A 20,807-nucleotide genomic window follows, 5' to 3' on the forward strand; every position below is an offset into this window, starting at 1 on the left:
ACCCCATCCTTCCCAAAAGTTTTGGCTATCCAAAGTTTAAACACTATAAATATGTACAAACATTTACAAAGTTATAAATTAAGCATAACTAACAGACACCATCAAAATCTACCTGAAAAAGTCACACCACTGGATTTTTTTTACTGTGCTTCATAACATAAATGACATAAAATGTACCCACTATCTTCTTTACTCACATCTGTCTGTTGTGTGCTACGTGTGCTATGTGAGCACGCATATATGTGTGCGTGTGTTCAGAGGAAACATTATGGAATTAGTTCTCTCTCTACCACCTGAGTCCCAGGAATTGAACTCAAGTCGTCAGGCTTGGCAGCAAGCTCACCGAGCCATACAGCTGGTGCCACCATTTGCATGTGTACAAAGTTCAATGGTATTAACCATATCCATTCTGCTATATGGCCATCATTACCATTCATATACATGACTCCTAAGTAACTAGTATCCACCCCCTGACCACTACAATCACTACTGTAACATTTCTTTGACTTCTAATTGTTTAATTTCAGAATTATAAAATCAGACAATAATGAATACTAATTCTTACAGTCATATAAAGACTTGTCTTCCTTTATTACATAAATTATTCCATTAAGAGAAATGAATACCTGCTGATATCTTGTTTACAATTCAGCAAACAAAAAGAAAGTATGCATTTCTAGTTTTCAGAGGATTTTTATAAACTCCATAGATAGGTGTATACATCCTGACCCTACAAGACATCAAGCAGAAGCAGAGTGAGTGAATCAATTAACCTTTCACCTTCAACCTGAAAGGCTGCTCTAACATCTCTCCACTGGCTAAGAGTACTTGCTGCTCTGATAGAGGACCCAAGTTAGTCCCCAGCACTAAATGGCAATTCTCAACCATTTGCAATTGCAGAGGTTCCACAGACTCCTCTAACCTCTGAGGGCTCTAAGCATGCACATGGCACATATACATAAATGCAGGCAAAGACTCAGACACCTGCCGAGCGGTGGTGGCACATGCCTTTAATCCCAGCACTTGGGAGGCAGAGGAAGGCGGATTTCTGAGTTTGAGGCCAGCCTGGTCTACAGAGTGAGTTCCAGGACAGCCAGGGCTACACAGAGAAACCTTGTCTCGGAAAACCAAAAAAAAAAAAAAAAAAAAAAAAAGACTCAGACACTTAATATAAATGCTTTTTAAAATATAAAAAAAGAACATCCTAAAAAAACTGAAGTCAGTTGAAGATCCGTTCTTGAATGTCTCAAATTGCTTAGGAACAAGAGAACAGAAGAAAACAAACACTAGAAACAGTGGACAGTAAGAACCTAACAGTGCCACTCATTTCTGTTATTGGTGATATTTCTGTGAGAAACACTGAACTTTGTTAGCTGTGAAGAATAATTTATTTCAAAAAATCTGGAACTAATCACAAGTTAGAATATAAACAATATAATAGTAAAAACTGTAATTATTCTATATATAATTCTATATATAACTAAGCTAAGAACTGAATGCAAGAATAACTATATGATCAGGGTTACTTCTGGAGAGTTCTTGGTTCAGCCGCTTGATCATTAAGACTTGACATTAACAATGTTAAATCTCAGATCTGTACTTTCCTTTAGCACTAAAGTATAAGCAAGCAAACGAAAGTAACAATTTAGAAGAATTCCATTATGGGAAATATTAAAATCTCAACTGACAAATCCAAGCTTTGTTCATCAAGGGACCAAAGAAAGAAAAAGGGGAAGAGGGGAGCAAAAATTCACTGGTCCAGACTTAACTAAAATCTTTAAAATGAATGATCCACAGAAAAGATCTTGAGAACCAGATCTCTGAAACACACAGAGACTGGAGAAAAGTGTAGAGATGCCACTAGTGACGAGTGTGGAGAGTCACCCGTCTCCACTCAAACGCCAGGCCCCATGTAGCTTCTGTGGATTACTCCACCTCATCTTCTCATTACCAGTATCTAGGTGTGTCTGGCTGTTCTGACTTGAGTTCCTGCAAACGTTACCCCTTATTCCCCTCTCCACACTTGCTGCCGCAGTGAGCATCAAAAATTAAAATGAATCACTCTGTTGGCTTCCCTAAATTCATTCAAAGGCTGACCAGTCTTCAGGCATCCAAGATGCTCTAATGGGTCCATACTTATTTCTATCTCTCTTAACTACAACCTTGGCTATCAATTCTTACAACTACATTCTAAAATCACCAGTGACCCCACTATCTACAGAGATGGGAAAAGAACGACACCAAGTAATAACTCTTACACCTAGCCCTCTGCACCTTCAGCTTGACTTGACAATGCTGACTCCACAGCTCCAACACAGCCTGAGCACCGTGTCTAACAACTCTTCTGTCTAGCAGCAGTGCGTTTCCATCTTCCCCAACTCCACCACTTCAATGTACACGATGCTCACCAACACTGGCCTGGTGTACTGCCCTATTAGCTTCCAGCTTCCTATCTTATCCCCACACAGAATATGTATGTACTTCAGAATGAAGAGAAGTGAGGTTAGCTAGCCACTATATGTCAATGGCTCAACCCAGGCAAAGCACTTAAAAGTTAAACAAATGCACATGATTCATTTTACTTTCCAAGACTCCAAACATACCTTCATCTGCATCTGTTGAGTCTCTTGGTAACTGACGTGCATTTTGTTTTGAAATATATTATGTTCCTTTTCTAGTGCTCCAATGCGATCTTTCATCCTTGCTATAACTACACTGCTTCTTTCTTTCTCTGTCATCATTTCCTAGAATAGAAGAAAAGAAGTATATGAAGAGCTCGTTATGACATTACCAAACTAAGACAATGTTCTAACAGTAACATATCATGAAGGTTCCATCAGGGCTTATGTACAAAGCAAAGTCAAAGGTTAAAAACAAACAAACCAGCCGGGTGGTGGTGGCGCACACCTTTACTCCCAGCACTCGGGAGGCAGAGGCAGGCAGATTTCTGAGTTCGAGGCCAGCCTGGTCTACAGAGTGAGTTCCAGGACAGCCAGGGATACACAGAGAAACCCAGTCTCAAAAGACTGGAAGAAAAAAAAAAAAAAAAAAAAGAGTCCTCAGCAGTGTGCTTACTCTCCACACAAAGTGTATTTATAGACACTTACCAGATTATTCCTATCTAAAATTCACTTTTGATTAAATCACTATAAAGGCTGTAGGCCTAAAATAAAATAACCTACATGCTAATGTGATTATGAGAATTTTTTTTTTTTACCCGAGACAGGGTTTCTCTGTATAGTTCTGGTTGTCCTGGAACTCACTCTGTAGACCAGGCTGTCCTCAAACTCAGAAATCCACCTGCCTCTGCCTCCCAAGTGCTGGGATTAAAGGCATGCGCCACCACCACCCGGCAAGAAAAAATATTTTAAGGCAGAACAGTGATCAATTCTTACTCTCCTTTAGAGTTTAGTAAAAAGACTGGGTGAAGTGTTAGAATAGGAACCAAAGACAGGCCTCTCTTTTAGAGGAAGAGACACAGGATGTTTATAGCAGAAAATACATTTAAAAATGGCTAAGTTAGAAAGCAAAGCTTTGCCAGGTGGTGGTGGTGCATGCCTTTAATCCAGCACTTGGGAGGCAGAGGCAGGTGGATTTCTGAGTTCATGGCCAGCCTAGTCTACAGAGTGAGTTCCAGGACAGCCAGGGCTACACAGAGAAACCTTGTCTTGAAACCCCCCCCCCCAAAAAAAGCTTTATTATCTTTCTAATTCAAATATTAAAAGATATAAACTCCTAGAACAAATATCCAAGCAAATGAAAGCAAGCAATTTTGGTTATCGGAAAGTATGAATACATCCCTGCTTTAAGAAACTGTGACAAGCTCTTAGCGACGGGGAGATCTCTAAGGTCTGCCCTGCACAGAACAGCAGACAATGTGGACTTCAACCTTTCCCCAAGCTTCTGAATAAAGTGTTTCAACAACAACAACAAAAAAACTGTGACAAAACTGAGGCTTTTATGTAATTTATGAAGTTATTATATACTTATGTTTCATGTTTTAGATTTAGATTTGAAAGCTGTTATACTGACATACAATACACTTAACACTTTATTTTTAAAGAATTACACTAGATGTATTTTTACAAAAGTGCCATACTAAAGCCAGTTATGTTGGCAATGATCTCTAATCCCAGCATTTGGAGGTGCGATGAGGGGAGCCGGAGTATGAAGAGGTCATTCTCAGCTATACAGCCTGCTTTAGACCAGCCTGGGAGATCTACAACTGTCCCAAAACTACGAGGAAAACAGCACTGACTTAATATTTAACTCCAATATGGTTTAAAAAAAAAATGAGTCAGACAGTGGTGGCGCACCCCTTTAATCCCAGCACATGAGAGGCAGAGGCAGGCAGATTTCTGAGTTCGAGGCCAGCCTGGTCTACAGAGTGAGTTCCAGGACAGCCAGGGGCTACACAGAGAAACCCTGTCTCGAAAAACCTAAATAAATAAATAAGTAAATAAATAAATAAATTTTATTTTGAAGATAAGTCAGTCAGATTTATTTTTTATGCAGCCATTTAACTTAGTTACTAAGTATACACACCCCAGGGTACAAGACGGTGATGCCTGAGTTGAAGCAGGAAAGAGCCATTAAAGGATATGCTCACAACAAAACATCAAAAGTAACAACCCATTTTTTTTAAACTTCAAAAAACAGTATTAAATGATATTCACATCAAAATATATTAAAGTTAATTATAAGGAAGCAGGCTTATAGCATTTTTGTGCTTGCACTGACTTTTCTTATGAGTCAAGCTCACAAAAGATGTACACTGAGAGCCACTCATCCCTGTGGGGTGGTGATGAGAGTGCACACATGCTTGTCTACACTACTCTATCTAATGAAGGAAACACTCTCTCCAGAGGGCTACTTCTGTTCTCTCAGTCGACACAGATATTTTTTAAAAAGTTTTGTTTGGAGTTAGATTTTTACCACTCAGACTAAAACATCTAAGGTTTTAAAGAAGAATTTAAAAGTACAAATCTTTATCACAAGGATTTCCATACGTAAGTAATAAAAGCGTCATGTGAATCACATAATTGGATATTACGCTTCTCAGAAGAACAGATCCACGTCACATCCATTTAAACTCTTGTGTTCTGAGCACAATGGTTTTGCTATTCTGGTTAGACTAATAAACATTTTTATTTTATTTATTATATCATTAATGACTACAAGTCTTCCATATGAAAATCCTCAAAGAAAATTGTTTTTATTCTATATAAATTAAGGTACATGGTGCTTCTGAAGCCTCTCACTGCTTCTGACTCGGAAAGCACATCCCTGAACCTAAGAATGTCTTCACCTGAGTCAACTGCTTACAGCGCTCCTTTGTGGCAGCAGCATCTTCCTTCACGGCAGAGAGCAGCCTCTCCTTCTCCTGAAGCTGATGCAGAAGACCACTCAGTTCTCCTTTATTGGACTGTAATTGAGAAATCAGGACGGAATGAGTAAGTTAAAATGACTCAATGAAACTGTGAGTGTGAAATAGCTACTATAAAGGGCCTGTGGATCAATGGAAGTACCACATCTAAAATAAAATGACTGCCACACACTAGTCAAATAAAACCAAATCAGTCACTTCGACAGTAAATATTCTACAATTAGTAGGATACAAAACAGCATACTTTAACAAAGAAGTACAGAGCTAACACTTATAAGCCGAAAAGTCAAAACAAGTAATTTCCCTCCTTACTTTTCCGAAAGAGTAAGAGACTATGAAATCACGTGACCTTTCAACCAAGAAGGAGCCATGTGTAATAATCTCAAAGTACAGAACAGGCAAGACCAACAGAGCAGTGGCTAGCAAACATGGTGCTCGGCAACTCTGTCACAACATGCCAGGATGCCACAGTGCCAGTTCTCCAAGGTCAGCAAACACCATTCCCAAATGAAAAAAACAAAACACAACCAACAAAACCACAATGTTGCCGGGCAGTGGTGGTGCACACCTTTAATCCCAGCACTTGGGAGGCGGAGGCAGGCAGATTTCTGAGTTCGAGAGTTCGAGGCTAGCCTGGTCTACAGAGTGAGTTCCAAGACAGCCAGGACTACACAGAGAAACCCTGTCTCGGGGAAAAAAAAAAAAAAAAAAAAAAACACACCACAATGTCCCATTTGACGTGAGAAACAAGTGCAGTTTCAGGCAAGAACTTTCTTGGAAGACAGCCTTAAAGGCTATATGAAAGAAAAGAGAAAACGAAGACATTGGATCAACTGTACTATCCTAAGAACACAGCAAGCAGGGGTTGGGGGAAGGAGGAGCAATATGGGAGGCCCAAATGAAACAAAGGCCTCACAGCCTGAACAGCACCAAAGTCAACACTGGACAAATTCACTGTTCCCCACCCAGCACAAAGACTGTGCAAGGAAGGAGAGCTCACACAAGAGGGACACTCCACACTAAACACATCAGGACAATTCATTTCCCTTCCCCTCCATCCTCTTCCACCTTCTGTGCACGGCAGGATTTCTATCTGCTGTACATTCCCTTAACTCCTGCCTGCCTGCCTGCCTGCCTGTGTACTTTTTTTTTTTTTAAATGAAGTTTTCCTCAGAGTTCATTGCCAGTCTTGTTTTTGTTTTTTTTTTTTTCTTTTTTTTTTTTTCATCTGCCTCCGTACTTTGAGTATTGGCTCTGAGGGTACACAGTGGCCCAGGCCTTGGCTGTCCCACCATCCTTCTTTAAACTTGTTGGCCACAACTGTGTTTCCTTGAGTTTTCAAGAAGTTTTCATGAAAACTCTATCCAAGGTTTTGTCAGATCAAAATCTTTATTTGTTGACTTTGGACTTGAATGACAGTTTAGTGAGGCTAACATTACTGCCTTTCCTTCAATTATTTGTTAACTGTTCTCCACAAAAACAGAGCCTGAACTTCACATTCTTGCCATACAGTTTTATCAAACTGCTCTCACAATACAAGCAGTATTTATCTCCTGCCGCCTGCACTGGCGGAGGGGGGTGGGGGGTTAGAGGGAGAGCTGATCTCTAGCACGCTGTAGTTCTACTATAGCATGCACGCAGCACACCTCTGCAGTCATCCTTGTCAAGTGAATTACTGAATTTTCTATAGTGTCCCTGAAAGACCTGAACTCACTGTCAGGCAAACGTTGGCTCTCCTTCGCCTGTCTTCATCACCTTTTACATCTTAGTCCTTTAAAAACAAAGAATGTCTAAGTGGAGAAAGCGTTAATTTAATTACCTAATTTACAACTAGACCACCAGACAATGCTATTTTTATTTCCACTTGGAGTTTTACCAGCCCTAAATCAAGTGCTATCCTTAATAACTACTTAACTTCTTCCTAGGCCTACCTTAACTAAAAAGCAAAGAAATTCTGACTTCCCATTCAGTCTTCAAGCCTTCCAAAGTAACTCCATTCATAACATAACTATCTCTGTAAGTCAGCAGCAGCATCCTTAATAAGAACATAAGACACTTACAACAGTTGTTTTTAATTTTAAGAACAATAACAGCGAGGCAGTAATATTACCTCAAACCATTCATGTGCTATAAACTTTCCCAAAACTCTACACGTAACTAAAAACTCTTCAGATACATTCACCTATCAATACTAAAGTGAACCAAAAAACAAACTGTTCAATCAAGAATACCAAGCTAGCTAGGCGGTGCTGTCATACACCTTTAATCCCAGCTCTCAGGAGGCAGAGGCAGGCAGAGCTCTGTGAGTGAGGCCAGCCTGGTCTACAGATCGAGTTTTAGTACATCCAAGGCTACACAGAGAAACCCTGTCTCAAAAAAGCAATTTAAAACAAAACAAAAACCACCAAGAAAGTTAATTGCAACAGGGCAATCTGAGTTATACTTAAAGTCACTTATATCTGCTGATTGCCTTAAAAACTTCACTTTTAAAAACCACAGTCCAGGGGCTGTTGAGATTGCTCAGTGGTTAAGAATGTTGACTGCCCTTCCAGAGGTCCTGAGTTCAAATCCCAGCAACCACATGGTGGCTCACAACCATCTGTAATGGGATCCAATGCCCTCTTCTGGTGTGCATGAAGACAGCTACAGTGTACTCATACATAAAATAAATAAATAAATCTTTAAAAAAAAACTTGTAAAAAAACTTTATTAAAAAATAAATAAAAAAAATAAAAAAATAAAAAATAAATAAAAACCACAGTCCAGCTAGCATACCACAATACAAAATGTCAGACTTTCTGAGTGTACTATTAACATACTCAGATGTATGGAGAGGCTTTACTGTGACAAGAAAATGTCCATAGTCTCTAACAAAACAGCTCTAAAATAACTAGTTATCAAGTAAGGCACACTTGAAAAAATGATACTAGCAAGGAGGAGAAAGAAGGGACTTGTGCTTAAAAGAACCAGAGAGCCGGGCAGTGGTGGTGCATGCCTTTAATCCCAGCACTTGGGAGGCAGAGGCAGGTGGATTTCTGAGTTTAAGAGTTCGAGGCTAGCCTGGTCTACAGAGTGAGTTCCAGGACAGCCAGGGCTACACACAGAGAATCCCTGTCTCGAAAAACAAAACAAAACAAAACAAAACAAAAAAAAGAACCAGAGAAGGGCTAGTTCTAGTAAAATGCAGTGACAGTTAAGAAAGAAATCACAAAACACAGCTACAAAGGAAAAAAATAATGAAAAGTGTACTAGCCTACACGCAGAGAAAAGCACTAACAGGGCTCTAACAGTAAGTGGGTAACTGATCTACGGCTCAATGATCACCTCACAGGCACATAGAAACCAGATGAATGGTCTAAGGAAAATCCAAACCAGACTACTGCAGGAGACAGTGAAAACTCATGCTGGAGTGGTCTGCAAGATAAAACTCCAACTGTGTTATAAACACACCTAAGTAGGTAGATGAGGACAGTATGTATGTGTCCACCATGATTGAAAATAAAGAAAGTTGATGGGCAGTGGTGGCGCACGCCTTTAATCCCAGCACTTGGGAGGCAGAGGCAGGTGGATTTCTGAGGCCAGCCTGGTCTACAGAGTGAGTTCCAGGACAGCCAGGGCTACACAAGAAACCCTGTCTTGAAAAAAACAAAAAAACCAAAAAAAAAAAAAAAAAAAAGAAAGAAAGAAAGAAAAGAAAGAAAATTAAGTCAGCCATCTAACACCAAATACCAGATACCGAGTCATCTCTTATACAAGCTAACACTTAGAAAGTTGGTACTTTTCTTTTCTACACGACAAACGATATGCAACAGTATATATAGTAAACATGAACCATAAGAATGCTACTTGCACAGGGATTTGTTTTTGAGGTTATTATTTTATAAGTTTTTAACTTTGCTATTTTTTGGGTTTTGGTAGTTTTAGGAGGGTTTTTTTTTTTTTTTTTTTTTTTTTTTGGTTTGGTTCGGTTTGGTTTGGTTTGGTTTGGTTTGGTCAGACATTGAGGAGGAGAGTTAGCCATAAAGAGTGGTAAGGGTGGCAATAGGAGTAGTCAAGCTAAGATATTATTTCTCAAGATAGCCTCAACCTTGGAAAAAAAAATTTTTTTTTGAGGCAGCATTTCTCTTTGTTCTGGGGCTCACTAATTCAGCTGAGCTGGCTAGCTAGCAAATTAGTGAGCACCACACACAAATCCTTCCCAGGGCTCTTCCTGCCTCTATCTTCCCAGCACTGAGACTACAGGCACATGCCAGTGTACCTAGTGTTTTACATGAATCCTTGGAGATCAGAAACAAGACTACTAACCACCAAATGATGGTCATAAGCCATATACCCAGTGGCTGGTTCTAGGATCAAACTCAGACTCTCAAGTTTATGTATCAAGAACTTTATGGACTAAAGTTATCTCCCCAGTCCAAAACCATATATTCTTGTAAAGAAACATTACACACAGAGAGAAATTCTAACCCTGGACAAAAGGTTCTAGGGTCTTTCCAATGTGCAATCTTCAATTACAAAGTATTTACTATCTGTTTTGTAACTAGAAATCACCTGGTGTTACTTCATCAAAACTTCTAGCTAAAGCAAAGCATGATCCAACTTAGTTAAGAGCCAAATGACTGCAAAACCATAAAAATCATTTTGCCTACTTTGAACAATTAGTTTTTATCAGAGCAGCAAATGACTCAAAGAATGGTTGTCTAAACAAGTTCATAAACTAGCATGAATATATACGAAATTTCAAAAGCATTCCAGAACATACAGAAGTAGTTAAGAGCTATTAAGAACAGGAATATAGCCGGGCAGTGGTGGCTCATGACTTTAGTCCCAGCACTTGGGAGGCAGAGGCAGGCGGACTTCTGAGTTCAAGGCCAGCCTGGTCTACAGAGTGAGTTCCAGGACAGCCAGGGCTACACAGAGAAACCCTGTCTCGAAAAAAACTAAAAAGAACAGAAATATAAATATTACAGCATGCCTCACTTGGTAAACTTAGAAATTGTTCACAACTGTGACAATCAAAACCACTTACCTTCTTTAAAGCATCTTTTATCACACCAGACTTTTCCTTCAGCAGGTCTACAACACAAAGAGCCTCATCTTCAGAAAACATCATAGTCTTCAAGGACAGAAGGAAATCTTTAAATTTCACTTCAGCATTTTCTTAATTATAAACAAAAAGGAGGGCAAAGTTAGCATTAGAGACACAAGCAATAATTTGAACAAACATTAAAAAAAAATCCTGACTCATAAAGTCAATAACCACAAGAAAACAGACTTTAGATCAAGAAACAAAAGTTACTTTAATCAAGAGGGAAAAAGTAATAATGCTTATCGTCTATACCATGAGAAAATTACATTGGCTAAAAGTTTTCCCAGACTGCAGGATACTAAACTACCAATATGCTCTTATGTTTTATTCCATTCGTTTGTTTGTTTGTGACGGGGGGAGCACACATGTCAGATGACAACTTGTCTGAAATGGTTCGCTCCTGCAATGAGTCCCGAGACTTGAACTCAGCCGCCAGGCTTGGCAGCAAGAGTAAGTGTCTCTAACCTCCTAAAACATCTCACTAGTCGGGCCCTCACTCTTAAAACCACTTAAGTGCCGGGCGGTGGTGGCTCACGCCTTTAATCCCAGCACTTGGGAGGTAGAGGCAGGTGGATTTATGAGTTTGAGGACAGCCTGGTCTACAGAGTGAGTTCCAGGACAGCCAGGGCTACACAGAGAAACCCTGTCTCCAAAACAAACAAAAAACAAAAAAACATTTAAGCATTTGGTAGCTACTGGCACCTGTACCACATGTAGTCACAATATCCTCATTTAACTATTAATCCAGTCTGAGTAAATCAAACTCCACAGATGAGAACTAAGTCTAGAATAATTGTAACAATGCAATCTGCTTCTTAAAAGATCAAATACATAAAGCAGTTCTGGCATTAAAACACTGTATGCATAAAATATCTCTTACCTTCACCTACTCTAATCCTCTTGGACTCCCTAAAGAAACTCCCTTTTTTCAAGGAACTTCTCCCCAGACCCAAAGCAGCCAGCCTAAGCCTTTCTTACATGTCAGCTGCACTGTATGTTTTAAAAACAATACTGGGCACACGTGGAATAAAGGGGTAAATGAAAACTCTGCCTTGTTCCTATTCAATTTTTAAAATAATTTATTTTATGTCTATTAGTGTTTTGCCTGCATATATACCTGTGTGAAGAAAGCAGAAACGTTGGAACTAGAGCTGCTATGTGGAAGCTGGGAACTGAACCTGGGCCCTCTAAAAGAGCAGCCAGTGCTCTTTAAAAAAAAAAAAAAAAAAAAAGTCATCTTTATAACCCCCCTTTACCCAATTTTGATATGAACTTAAAATTGCTCTTAAATATACATTGAGACAGTATCTCTTTATGTAGCCCCGTTTAGTATTGAACTTAGAACCCTCTTTCTCACTCCCCAGAGTATCATTAGTACATGAATGTGTCCAGCTAAAACAGTCTATTATAGGGACTAGAGAGGTGACTCAGCAGTTAAAAGCACTGGCTACTCTCCCAAAGAACCAAGGTTCAATTCCCAGCATCCACATGCAAGCTCAAAGTCACCTGTAACTCCAGTTACTGGAGATCACACACCCTCTTCTGGCATTTACAAACTTCTGTATCATTGTCTATCACTAAAGGAAGTCAGAAGAAAAGTTGCTTACTGGCTTTTTCCCTATGGCTTGTTCAATCTGCTTTCTTAAACAATTCAGCATTATTTGCCCACGGTGTCACTGCCCACAGAAGGCTGGGCCTGCCCATATCAATCAAGAAGATACTCCATAGACTCCCCTACATACAGGACAGTCTAATGGAGGATGCATTTTCTCAACTGAGGGTCCTTTTTCCTAAATAAATTATGCTAACTTGTGTCCAACTAACAAAAAAAAAAGAAAGAAAAGAAAGAAAAAAAAACCCTAACAGTACAGTGTCTGAAACAAACTGCAGTGTCTTTACAGTACATATAAAGTCCTCTACTCTTAGAGAAACAATAGTTTAATGACAGAAAATGATAAATGGTACTTTCTTATTATCATTCTTCAGCAAGTAAAACATCAAAATAGTTTGTCTCAGGATTGTATTGTTAGAATGTCTGATTTCTTTAAATGCAATTTCAGTTGTCTACTTTGGGTTTCGGGGTTTTTTTGTTTTTGTCTTTTTAATGGTAAATGAATTTTGGTTTAAGATTATGACAGAATTTTCAATAATTTCTGAAATGACTCTCAATGTACTTCTATCATTTTGTACTACATATTTATATGAAACAACATTTTCAGCACAAATTTTAAAAATCAAAATATCAGTCAACTCAGAAAAAGATATAGATCTTCTGCAATACCAAATACTTAACATTTAATTCTTCATGTAAAAATAAACAAGTCTGGGCTGGAGAAATGGTTCAGCAATTAAGAGCATTGGCTCCTATCCTAGAGGATCAGAGTCCAGTTCCCAACAACAACACAGCAGTTCACAACTGTCTGTAACTCCAGAGGATCCAACCCAGAAACACATGTAGGCAAAACATCAAAGCACATAAAATTAAAAATAAAAATAAATCATAAAAAAGTTTTAAAAAATAAACAAGCCCTTCCATCTCATTAGAACACAAATTTCCTTATAACATTAACAAATGGTAAAATTATACGTATACCAAAGAACTGTTTTGAAACAAATTCCTTTAATTTATTAACAACAAATGTTTTCTTGTCGTACCAATTTTATATACCTAGGATTACATAAAAATTTCTCAAGCGCCGGGCGGTGGTGGCGCACGCCTTTATTCCCAGCACTTGGGAGGCAGAGACAGGCGAATTTCTGAGTTCGAGGCCTGGTCTACAGAGTGAGTTCCAGGACAGCCAGGGCTACACAGAGAAACCTTGTCTCGAAAAAACAAAACAAAAACAAAAACAAATCTCAAGCAAAAGATGGTCAAGTGTTTAAAAGTTAAAAAGCCCTGGACTACAGAACTACAGAACTACAGTAAGTCTTTTACCTCACGGAAATTCGTTGATCTTTTTTCAATACATTGATCTTATGAGAAAATGTGCACCAGGCCAAGACTCAAATCCATAATTTTAAAACATAGCAGATCACAATATTTTGCATACTACCTTTGTCAGTTTCAATCTTCAGCTTTTTTGTTCCAGATTTCTGGATTCCTTCTACATGATCAGGTTTAATCATATCAATAATTTCTCTCTTTTCCATCACAAGATTTGAGTTAGCATTATCCATCAAAGGAATGTAAGTAGTTGCATGAATAAGGGGTTCGTCCACCAAGACTGCAACTTAAGTGAGAACATTCTAATTACTCAGTTGTTAAAAATGAAGTAATTAAACAATATACAAGCACACTTAAATTACAAACGCAGTGATCCTAAAATCTCTTACTAGCTCAATTTAGTTTCAAATTCCCACTTTACATTTAACATGATTTCTAAAGTATCAGTTTACTATTCTGAAATCATTCAAGTCATGTTAAATGGGTAGTGTAACTTCTCTAATAGTGCTGAAAACTTCTTCAATCTATCCTTTAGCTACCTAACTCTTGTTTAATCTATCTGAGGTTGTCTTCTGTTCTAAGATGAAATGTCACTATGCATCCCAGGATAATCCTAAACATAGGATCATCATGCCTCAGTCTCCTGAAAGATGAAATTATAGATGTGCTACAACACCAAGTCATGTCTCTGTCTGAACAGAAGATAACCTATTTTATTTCATTAGTACTCTTAGGAAGTCCATTTTTATTTATGATGATATTGAATTACCTCACAAGTGGCAGGATGACTCTAAACTTCTGATTACCCAGGCACCCACCTCCATGTCTAGTTTCAGTAGTGCTGGGGACTAAACCCACAGCTTTCTGTATGCTTTCCAGCCCACACGTGTTCATTTTAAATTCAGTCTCTTTCCTTTGCTAGGTACAAATTGAGTCATTTTTGCTTCCAGTAGTTTCTCATTCCAATAGGCATGCCTTTAATTTCTACAGCACACCTTACTATGGTTATCAAGAACACAGGAAGGGCTAGATATGGTGGCACATGCCATTAATCCTAGCACTCCAGAGGCAGAGACAGATGAATCTATGAGTTTGAGGCCAGTCTGATCTACAAAGTGAGTTCCAGGAAAACAAAGGTTATACAGTCCTTATCTTCAAACAAGGAAAAGAAATAGAAGGAAGCCAACAGATTTTGCTCCCAATTTTGTATTTTCTCCCAATGTGAGAAACTCTACTAAGAATCTAAACAAAAATATGTTGTCTAGAGAGAACAAATATCTCTACTGAGATGAAAATCTCACTATACTCCTTTAAAATCAAGGAGTATGCGGCTGCAGCCCGGTTGTTAAGCTATTTACCTAGCATGCATAAGGCCCTAAATTTGATCTTCCACAGCCTTCTCCATAAGGAGTTTTGTATTAATAATTTCTATGTCTTACTTAAAGTCGGTAAAGTTTAATTGTATCAAATATATGCAGGTAATACTGCCTCATAACTTGTCTGATACATCATAATTTTAATGGAAATAAAATTTCATCATTCCTCTTTCCAAATTTAGTTTTCTAGCTACTGGGTAATATGACAGCCCAGTACTATTTGTGAAAGCATTGCTATTTAATCTCCATCAACTTATAGTCAAGTTTTCCCTGGTAAATTCTGAGATATATCAGACTGTTTTGTCACTTTTAACTGGATGCCTGCCATGAGCACATGCAAATGTTATATAGGAAAGAATAAGAAATGCAGGATGATGCAGATCTAACATATGTGAATTATTTTCAACTGATATTTTAAAAGCATGAATATTACACACATTCTCTCATTTTTAAATTCTTAAAAACTTGAAAGTAGAAGCACAACTATAAAGGAAGAGGAAGGAGAGCAAGGGGATAAGGAGAGCCATTAAGACAAGGAAGGATGAAATAGATACCTATGATCAAAGGGACAAACAGACATAGACAGACATTTACATCTAAATATAGATGGAACTTCACAATGAGCATGTCACATTAAAGCCCACTGCTGGAGCTAGAGATGTAGTTCAGTCGGTAGAGTGCTCATCTAGCATGCTAAAAGTCCTGGGTTCAATCCTCAACACCACACAAAATCTGAACCAACAAGCCTAGGTGGCTCACACCTGTACAGAGCACCAGGGAGCTGGAGGCAGTAAAATCAGAAGTTCAAAGTCATCCTCAACTACATGGTGAGTCAGAAGACAGCCTGAGCATCATGAGACAAAACACCAAAATAAGTAACTTTTTAAAAAATTATTAAAAAAAAAAAAAAGCCGGGCAGAGTGGTGCCACACACCTTTAATCCCAGCACTTCAGAGGCAGAGGCAGGCAGATTTCTGAGTTCGAGACCAGCCTGGTCTACAGAGTAGACCAGGATAGCCAAACTACTCAGAGAAACCCTGTCTCGAAAAACATTAAAAAAAAAAAATATATTAGTGTGTCCAATTAACAGGTTACTAATTATAATAAAAAATAAGATGTTTGGAAAATTTTAAGTGTAAATATTTGGGGAATACTTTTATTCTATATAGCTTGTACAAACTTATTTTTCAAAACTATGAATACTTACAAGTATTCTGCCCTTTTAAAATCACAGATTTGAACACAAGTGTGCTTAGCACATCTATTAAAGCAATCAACTGTAAGGTTCATAGCATTTTAGAGTTTTATTAGCATCCCAGTGGTTACAAGCACACAGAGGTGGAGATTAAAGAACACGTGGGGTGTCCAGAGCTGCTGCCCCACACCTCTCTATAGTTAGCATTCGTGAAACACATGTCTACACATCTCACCGTTTTCTGTCTTCTGCTTCTTTGACAAGCCTTTCTTCTTCCCTGGTCCACCGTCTTGCTTAGTGTCTTGATGAAAAAGTGATACTTCTTGCTTTTTTGAAGGTGCCATCAGCATTTCCACCTTTTTATCTTGTTCATCTTTATTAAATATAAGCAGAACAAAAATTATCACAGCAAACAATGAACACACCAGAAAAGAAATTAATAACTTCTAGAATGCTTTACTACAAAAAGTTCAGTCTTAGATTTAATCTGTCACTACAAACATCTCATCCCAGTTTCCTTACTCTACAATATCTTCAATGTACATGGCCCTTTTCTCTCATTTCAGAGCCATCCCAGCCCACTATATGGTCACCTATCATTTTAAAGATAAAAACCTTCCCTGCTGGTGCAATTCCCACATCCCATATCCATCCCTTTCTCTATGGACAAAAAAGCATACTGGTGCTTTTTTTTGTTTGTTTTGTTTTGTTTTGTTTTTCAAGACAGGGTTTCTCTGTGTAGCCTTGGCTGACTTGGAACTCACTCTGTAGACCAGGCTAGCCTTGAACTCTGGAACTCAGAAATCTGCCTGCCTCTGCCTCCCAAGTGCTGGGATTAAAGGAATGCGCCATCACTGCCCAGCTTATACTGGTACTTTCTTTTCCACTAATTGCAGCTGAATTTTTATCCTGCCAACTCCAATAAAGGATTATCTCAAATTTGGCCCAAATTTTACTACAATTAAAAAAAATTTTTTTTCCTATTATGTTGGAAAAACCTAAATAGAAAACTCCAATTTTGTCCTTGAAAAAAAAATTTTTTTTCCAACCGGGCATGATGGCACTTGGAGGCAGGGGCAGGAGGATCTCTGTGACTATAAGGTAAGTCTCAGGCCAGTCAGGGCTCCTCAGAGAAACCTATCTCAAAAGAACAATAGCAACAACTCAGCTCCACAATTTGCTTCAGTCCTTTGGAGCTTCCTTTGTGGGCTGCTTTAAGGAGCAGCACGTGCTGGCATTCTTCACAGTCACTGACTTAATGATCACGTCCCACTCGAGGTTAAGCCTGCATTCTACCCAGTCCTCACACCACACAGCACCGGGCTGCTGTCTCTGAGAGTGTGATCACAGGGACCTGAGACAAACCGAAAGCACTCCTTTCTCTTCTCAGTCCAGCTCTCAGAGCTGACAAACATGTCCTAACTGCTACTGGAAAACGTTTGCTGAAGACCAGAGAACAAGTGCTTTAGCCTTTGCAGGCCACTACATGCTCTGCCACAACCATAAACGCTCACTATGGACCACTGTGAAAGGTAGTCACAGGTATTTAGAAGTGACTGAGCACATAACTGTATGTCTCTGAAGTCTAATGGATAATTCCTACACTTCCCCAAGTATTATTATTCTTTGATCCTTCCCCAATTATTCTGTAAAATCTATTCTTGGCAATACAAGTCAGGATGAGTTAGCTGAGATTGCAGTTTGCCAAACTTAATCTAACTTAGAATCCCAGTCTCCTTCGTTCTGACCTTTCTTTTAACCCCCACAATGCTATGAGGTTGGTCTTGTCACTCTTAACTTGTGCACCTCTCTACCTTCTTTCCTCGTGGCACTACCACGTTCTGGCCCTGATTAACTCTGGGACACTGTCTGAACAGTCTTTCTGCTACATGAAAATGCCCCATGGAATCTGTTCTCATAAATTCCTCCCAAGAACGCATTCTAAGATGAAAATCTAATTAGCAGCTGGAGAGATGGATCAGTAGGTATGAGCACTTTTTGCTCTTGCAGAGAACCTGGTTCTGTTCCCAAGACCCACAAGGTGGTTCAATCATTTGTAACTCTAGTTACAGGAAATCTGACACCTTCTTCTAGCTTCTGAGGGCACCAGGAATGCAAGTGGTACACAGACAGACATGCAGCTGAATACTCATATTCATAGGCACATAAAATAAAGATAAATCCTTAATTATATATAATTTTTAAAATATATATGTATATATTTTGTACATAAAAATCAAATGCAAACATCCCTCAAATCACCATTCCACTACAGTATACTCGACAGACAGACAGACAGACAGACAGAGCGATGAACCTGACTGCATTAACCTGACTAAAATCTCCAATAGTAACCAACCTAAGGCCCATTTCCTATGGTGGTTTTCAAGAACTATCATGACCTTTTCAGCTTTGTTCACTACACTCTTTAACAATACTCTGGAGTCAAATATCTCCCCTGAGCCATAACAAGTAGCTTTCTGTCCACATAGGGTGAGACCCACTATTTACTTGGTAAAGTGACTCAGCCCTAAAGACAGATTAGGCACGGCCTCCTCTGTAAACCTTGTATCCATGAATTCCATGAATTACTATTTGGCTTCTGCATTCATATTATTTCTTCCACATGACTACATAAATCCCATTTATCACTGGCCTACACATTTTCCTTTCTAAGTTCACTATTATTTCTCTGGTAACATGTGATCATTGCTGCAAGCAAGCCTTTTAAGTCCAATGTAATCAGTAACACCATAAATAAGGGTACACAAAGGACTTCACTCCCTTCATACAATGCCAACTCTCTGCAGCTCTACATATCACGTGTCATTTCTCAGAAACTTTCCACTGTACACTTGTCCTCTGACATCCATGAGGGAAACAGGTTCTAGAAAGCACCACCAATACCAAAGCCTAAGACTGCTCAACTCCCTTACAGAATTACATACAGTCATTACACTGTACTTCAATATAACCCACATACTTCTCCTGTATACTTTAAACATCTCTAGACTACTTATATTATACAAAGTTGATGCTATGTAAATAGTTGTACTGTACTGTCTATAAAATAATGACAATTTTAAGACTGTCCATACTGAAAACAGACATTCTTTTATATACTTTCACAGACACAATTATTTTTCAAGTATTTTCTGTGTACATGTGTGTGTGCATACACACAAACATACACACACACACACAAACTAGCCAGCACTTTACCAAGCTTTAAAATTAATGCCTGGCACTGCATACTCCAAGTAACCTTTGAAGTCCTGAGACCCAGATCATATGACATTTTTCCACCATCATGACTTATTATGCTAGTTTCTACAGATGCTATGTGACTCTTCTCTGAAGGCCCAGTGCTTCCAGATAAATAAATGTTTGAAAACTGAATCAAGGCTGGGCGGTGGTGACGCACACCTTTAATCCCAGCACTTGGGAGGCAGAGGCAGGCGGATTTCTGAGTTCGAGGCCAGCCTGGTCTACAGAGTGAGTTCCAGGACAGCCAGGGCTATACAGAGAAACCCAGTCTCGAAAAACCAAAAAAACAAACAAACAAACAAACAAACAAAAAAGAAAAGAAAACTGAATCAAAAGTAAGAAACAATGTTTCACCTTTTCAACTCCTATCACACTGATTACAAAGTGTTCACTAACATGTCACTGTCAATAACTACAAGCCACTAAGTTAGCTTTATAAATTTCCAGAGAATCTTTTATATAGTTATAGGTGAAATTTAAAGTGTTTATTACTGGTAATTTTTATCAGCAATTCATACTAACGAAAGCAAACAGTGAGGTGAAAGGTCTCTTTCAGAGTCACTACATATAATCATGCAATGAGTTAAAAAGATTATGTACCGATTCCATTTTTAGACTTCTTCTGCCCTGCTTTCTTCTTCAAGGCAGCTGCTTCAGGGGGTGGGGCCGGCTGTTTTGTAACTAGGGCAGGTTCTACTTTTTTGCCTGGAATCTTTGATGCATCACCTTCTTTGATGATCTGCTCTTCAAGTGAAGGTTTTTGTTTCTTTTCCTTCTTCTTTCTTTCCCTAACACTACTGGAAGTTTCTGCCACATTCAACGGAGCAGGTACAAACTGTTCACCCTCCACAGGTGAAGCATCGGATAATTTAAAGTCTCGAGGTACATGCTCAGAATCAGATTCATGAAGAGTCCCATTCTGGATTTCTTTCTTTTTATTCTTCTTCTTTTCTGCCTTCTTTTTATCTGTTTTTGTAGAAATCAACTTTTGTTCTCTTTTTTGTTTTGCAAGAACTTCATCATATAATGTTTCTTTCATGAAAAGCCAGAAGAAGAGGAAAATGACGGTAATAACTACTGAAGGGATAAGGACAACGAAGTACGTTGACTCATACAGCTCCATGGCCTTCTCCTAATGTGAACCTATGGAGAATCTAAACAGGGGCGGCAACAAACACAGAGAAAACAGCCAGTTAGATAAACAAGTAAACTGCTAGCACCCTGCCCTAACAGTCAGCACTTCAGATCTAAACCAATCTTAAACAAAACAAGTGAGCTGTTTAAAACAAGGCTGTCACCCACACCTGAACTATACTAAGAACGGGAAATGGGTGGTTAGTGACAAGTGTGGCATATCCTTCCCCTCACACACTGTAAGGTAAAAATTAAAACAGCTCAGCAGAGACCACAAACAACTTGGCAAAGACCGCAGGACAGCTTGCTGAGCTTGCTGAGAATAGCCATAATAAAAATATCAAGCCCCTCTAGGGACGAGGTGACCAGAAATTTAGAAACAACCAAAGACATATCTTGACCAGTCTAAACATGCC

At 38.8% G+C, this 20,807-nt stretch overlaps 1 protein-coding gene across 24 annotated transcripts in view; it reads right to left on the reverse strand.

Annotated features, from left to right (window-relative positions):
• The window catches only part of Ktn1 (kinectin 1), an 88,928-nt gene that overhangs the window by 52,328 nt on the left and 15,793 nt on the right, over window positions 1-20,807 (reverse strand). For 19 of the 24 annotated variants that reach the window (XM_028758494.1, XM_028758492.1, XM_028758491.1 and 16 more), the window contains exons 2-7: window positions 19,858-20,411; window positions 16,226-16,363; window positions 13,529-13,705; window positions 10,416-10,546; window positions 5,309-5,425; window positions 2,604-2,744 (exon numbers count right to left, since the gene is read on the reverse strand). In XM_028758494.1, the coding sequence (XP_028614327.1) occupies window positions 2,604-2,744; window positions 5,309-5,425; window positions 10,416-10,546; window positions 13,529-13,705; window positions 16,226-16,363; window positions 19,858-20,380 (1,227 nt within the window). In that variant the 5' untranslated portion in view covers window positions 20,381-20,411. The remainder of the gene's footprint in view (window positions 1-2,603; window positions 2,745-5,308; window positions 5,426-10,415; window positions 10,547-13,528; window positions 13,706-16,225; window positions 16,364-19,857; window positions 20,412-20,807) is intronic. The other 5 variants (XM_028758497.1, XM_028758479.1, XM_028758498.1 and 2 more) reach the window with 1 other exon arrangement.

This window comes from Grammomys surdaster, unplaced genomic scaffold, assembly GCF_004785775.1.
Source record: "Grammomys surdaster isolate TR1022 unplaced genomic scaffold, NIH_TR_1.0 126198, whole genome shotgun sequence".
NCBI classification, from domain to species: Eukaryota; Metazoa; Chordata; class Mammalia; order Rodentia; family Muridae; genus Grammomys; species Grammomys surdaster.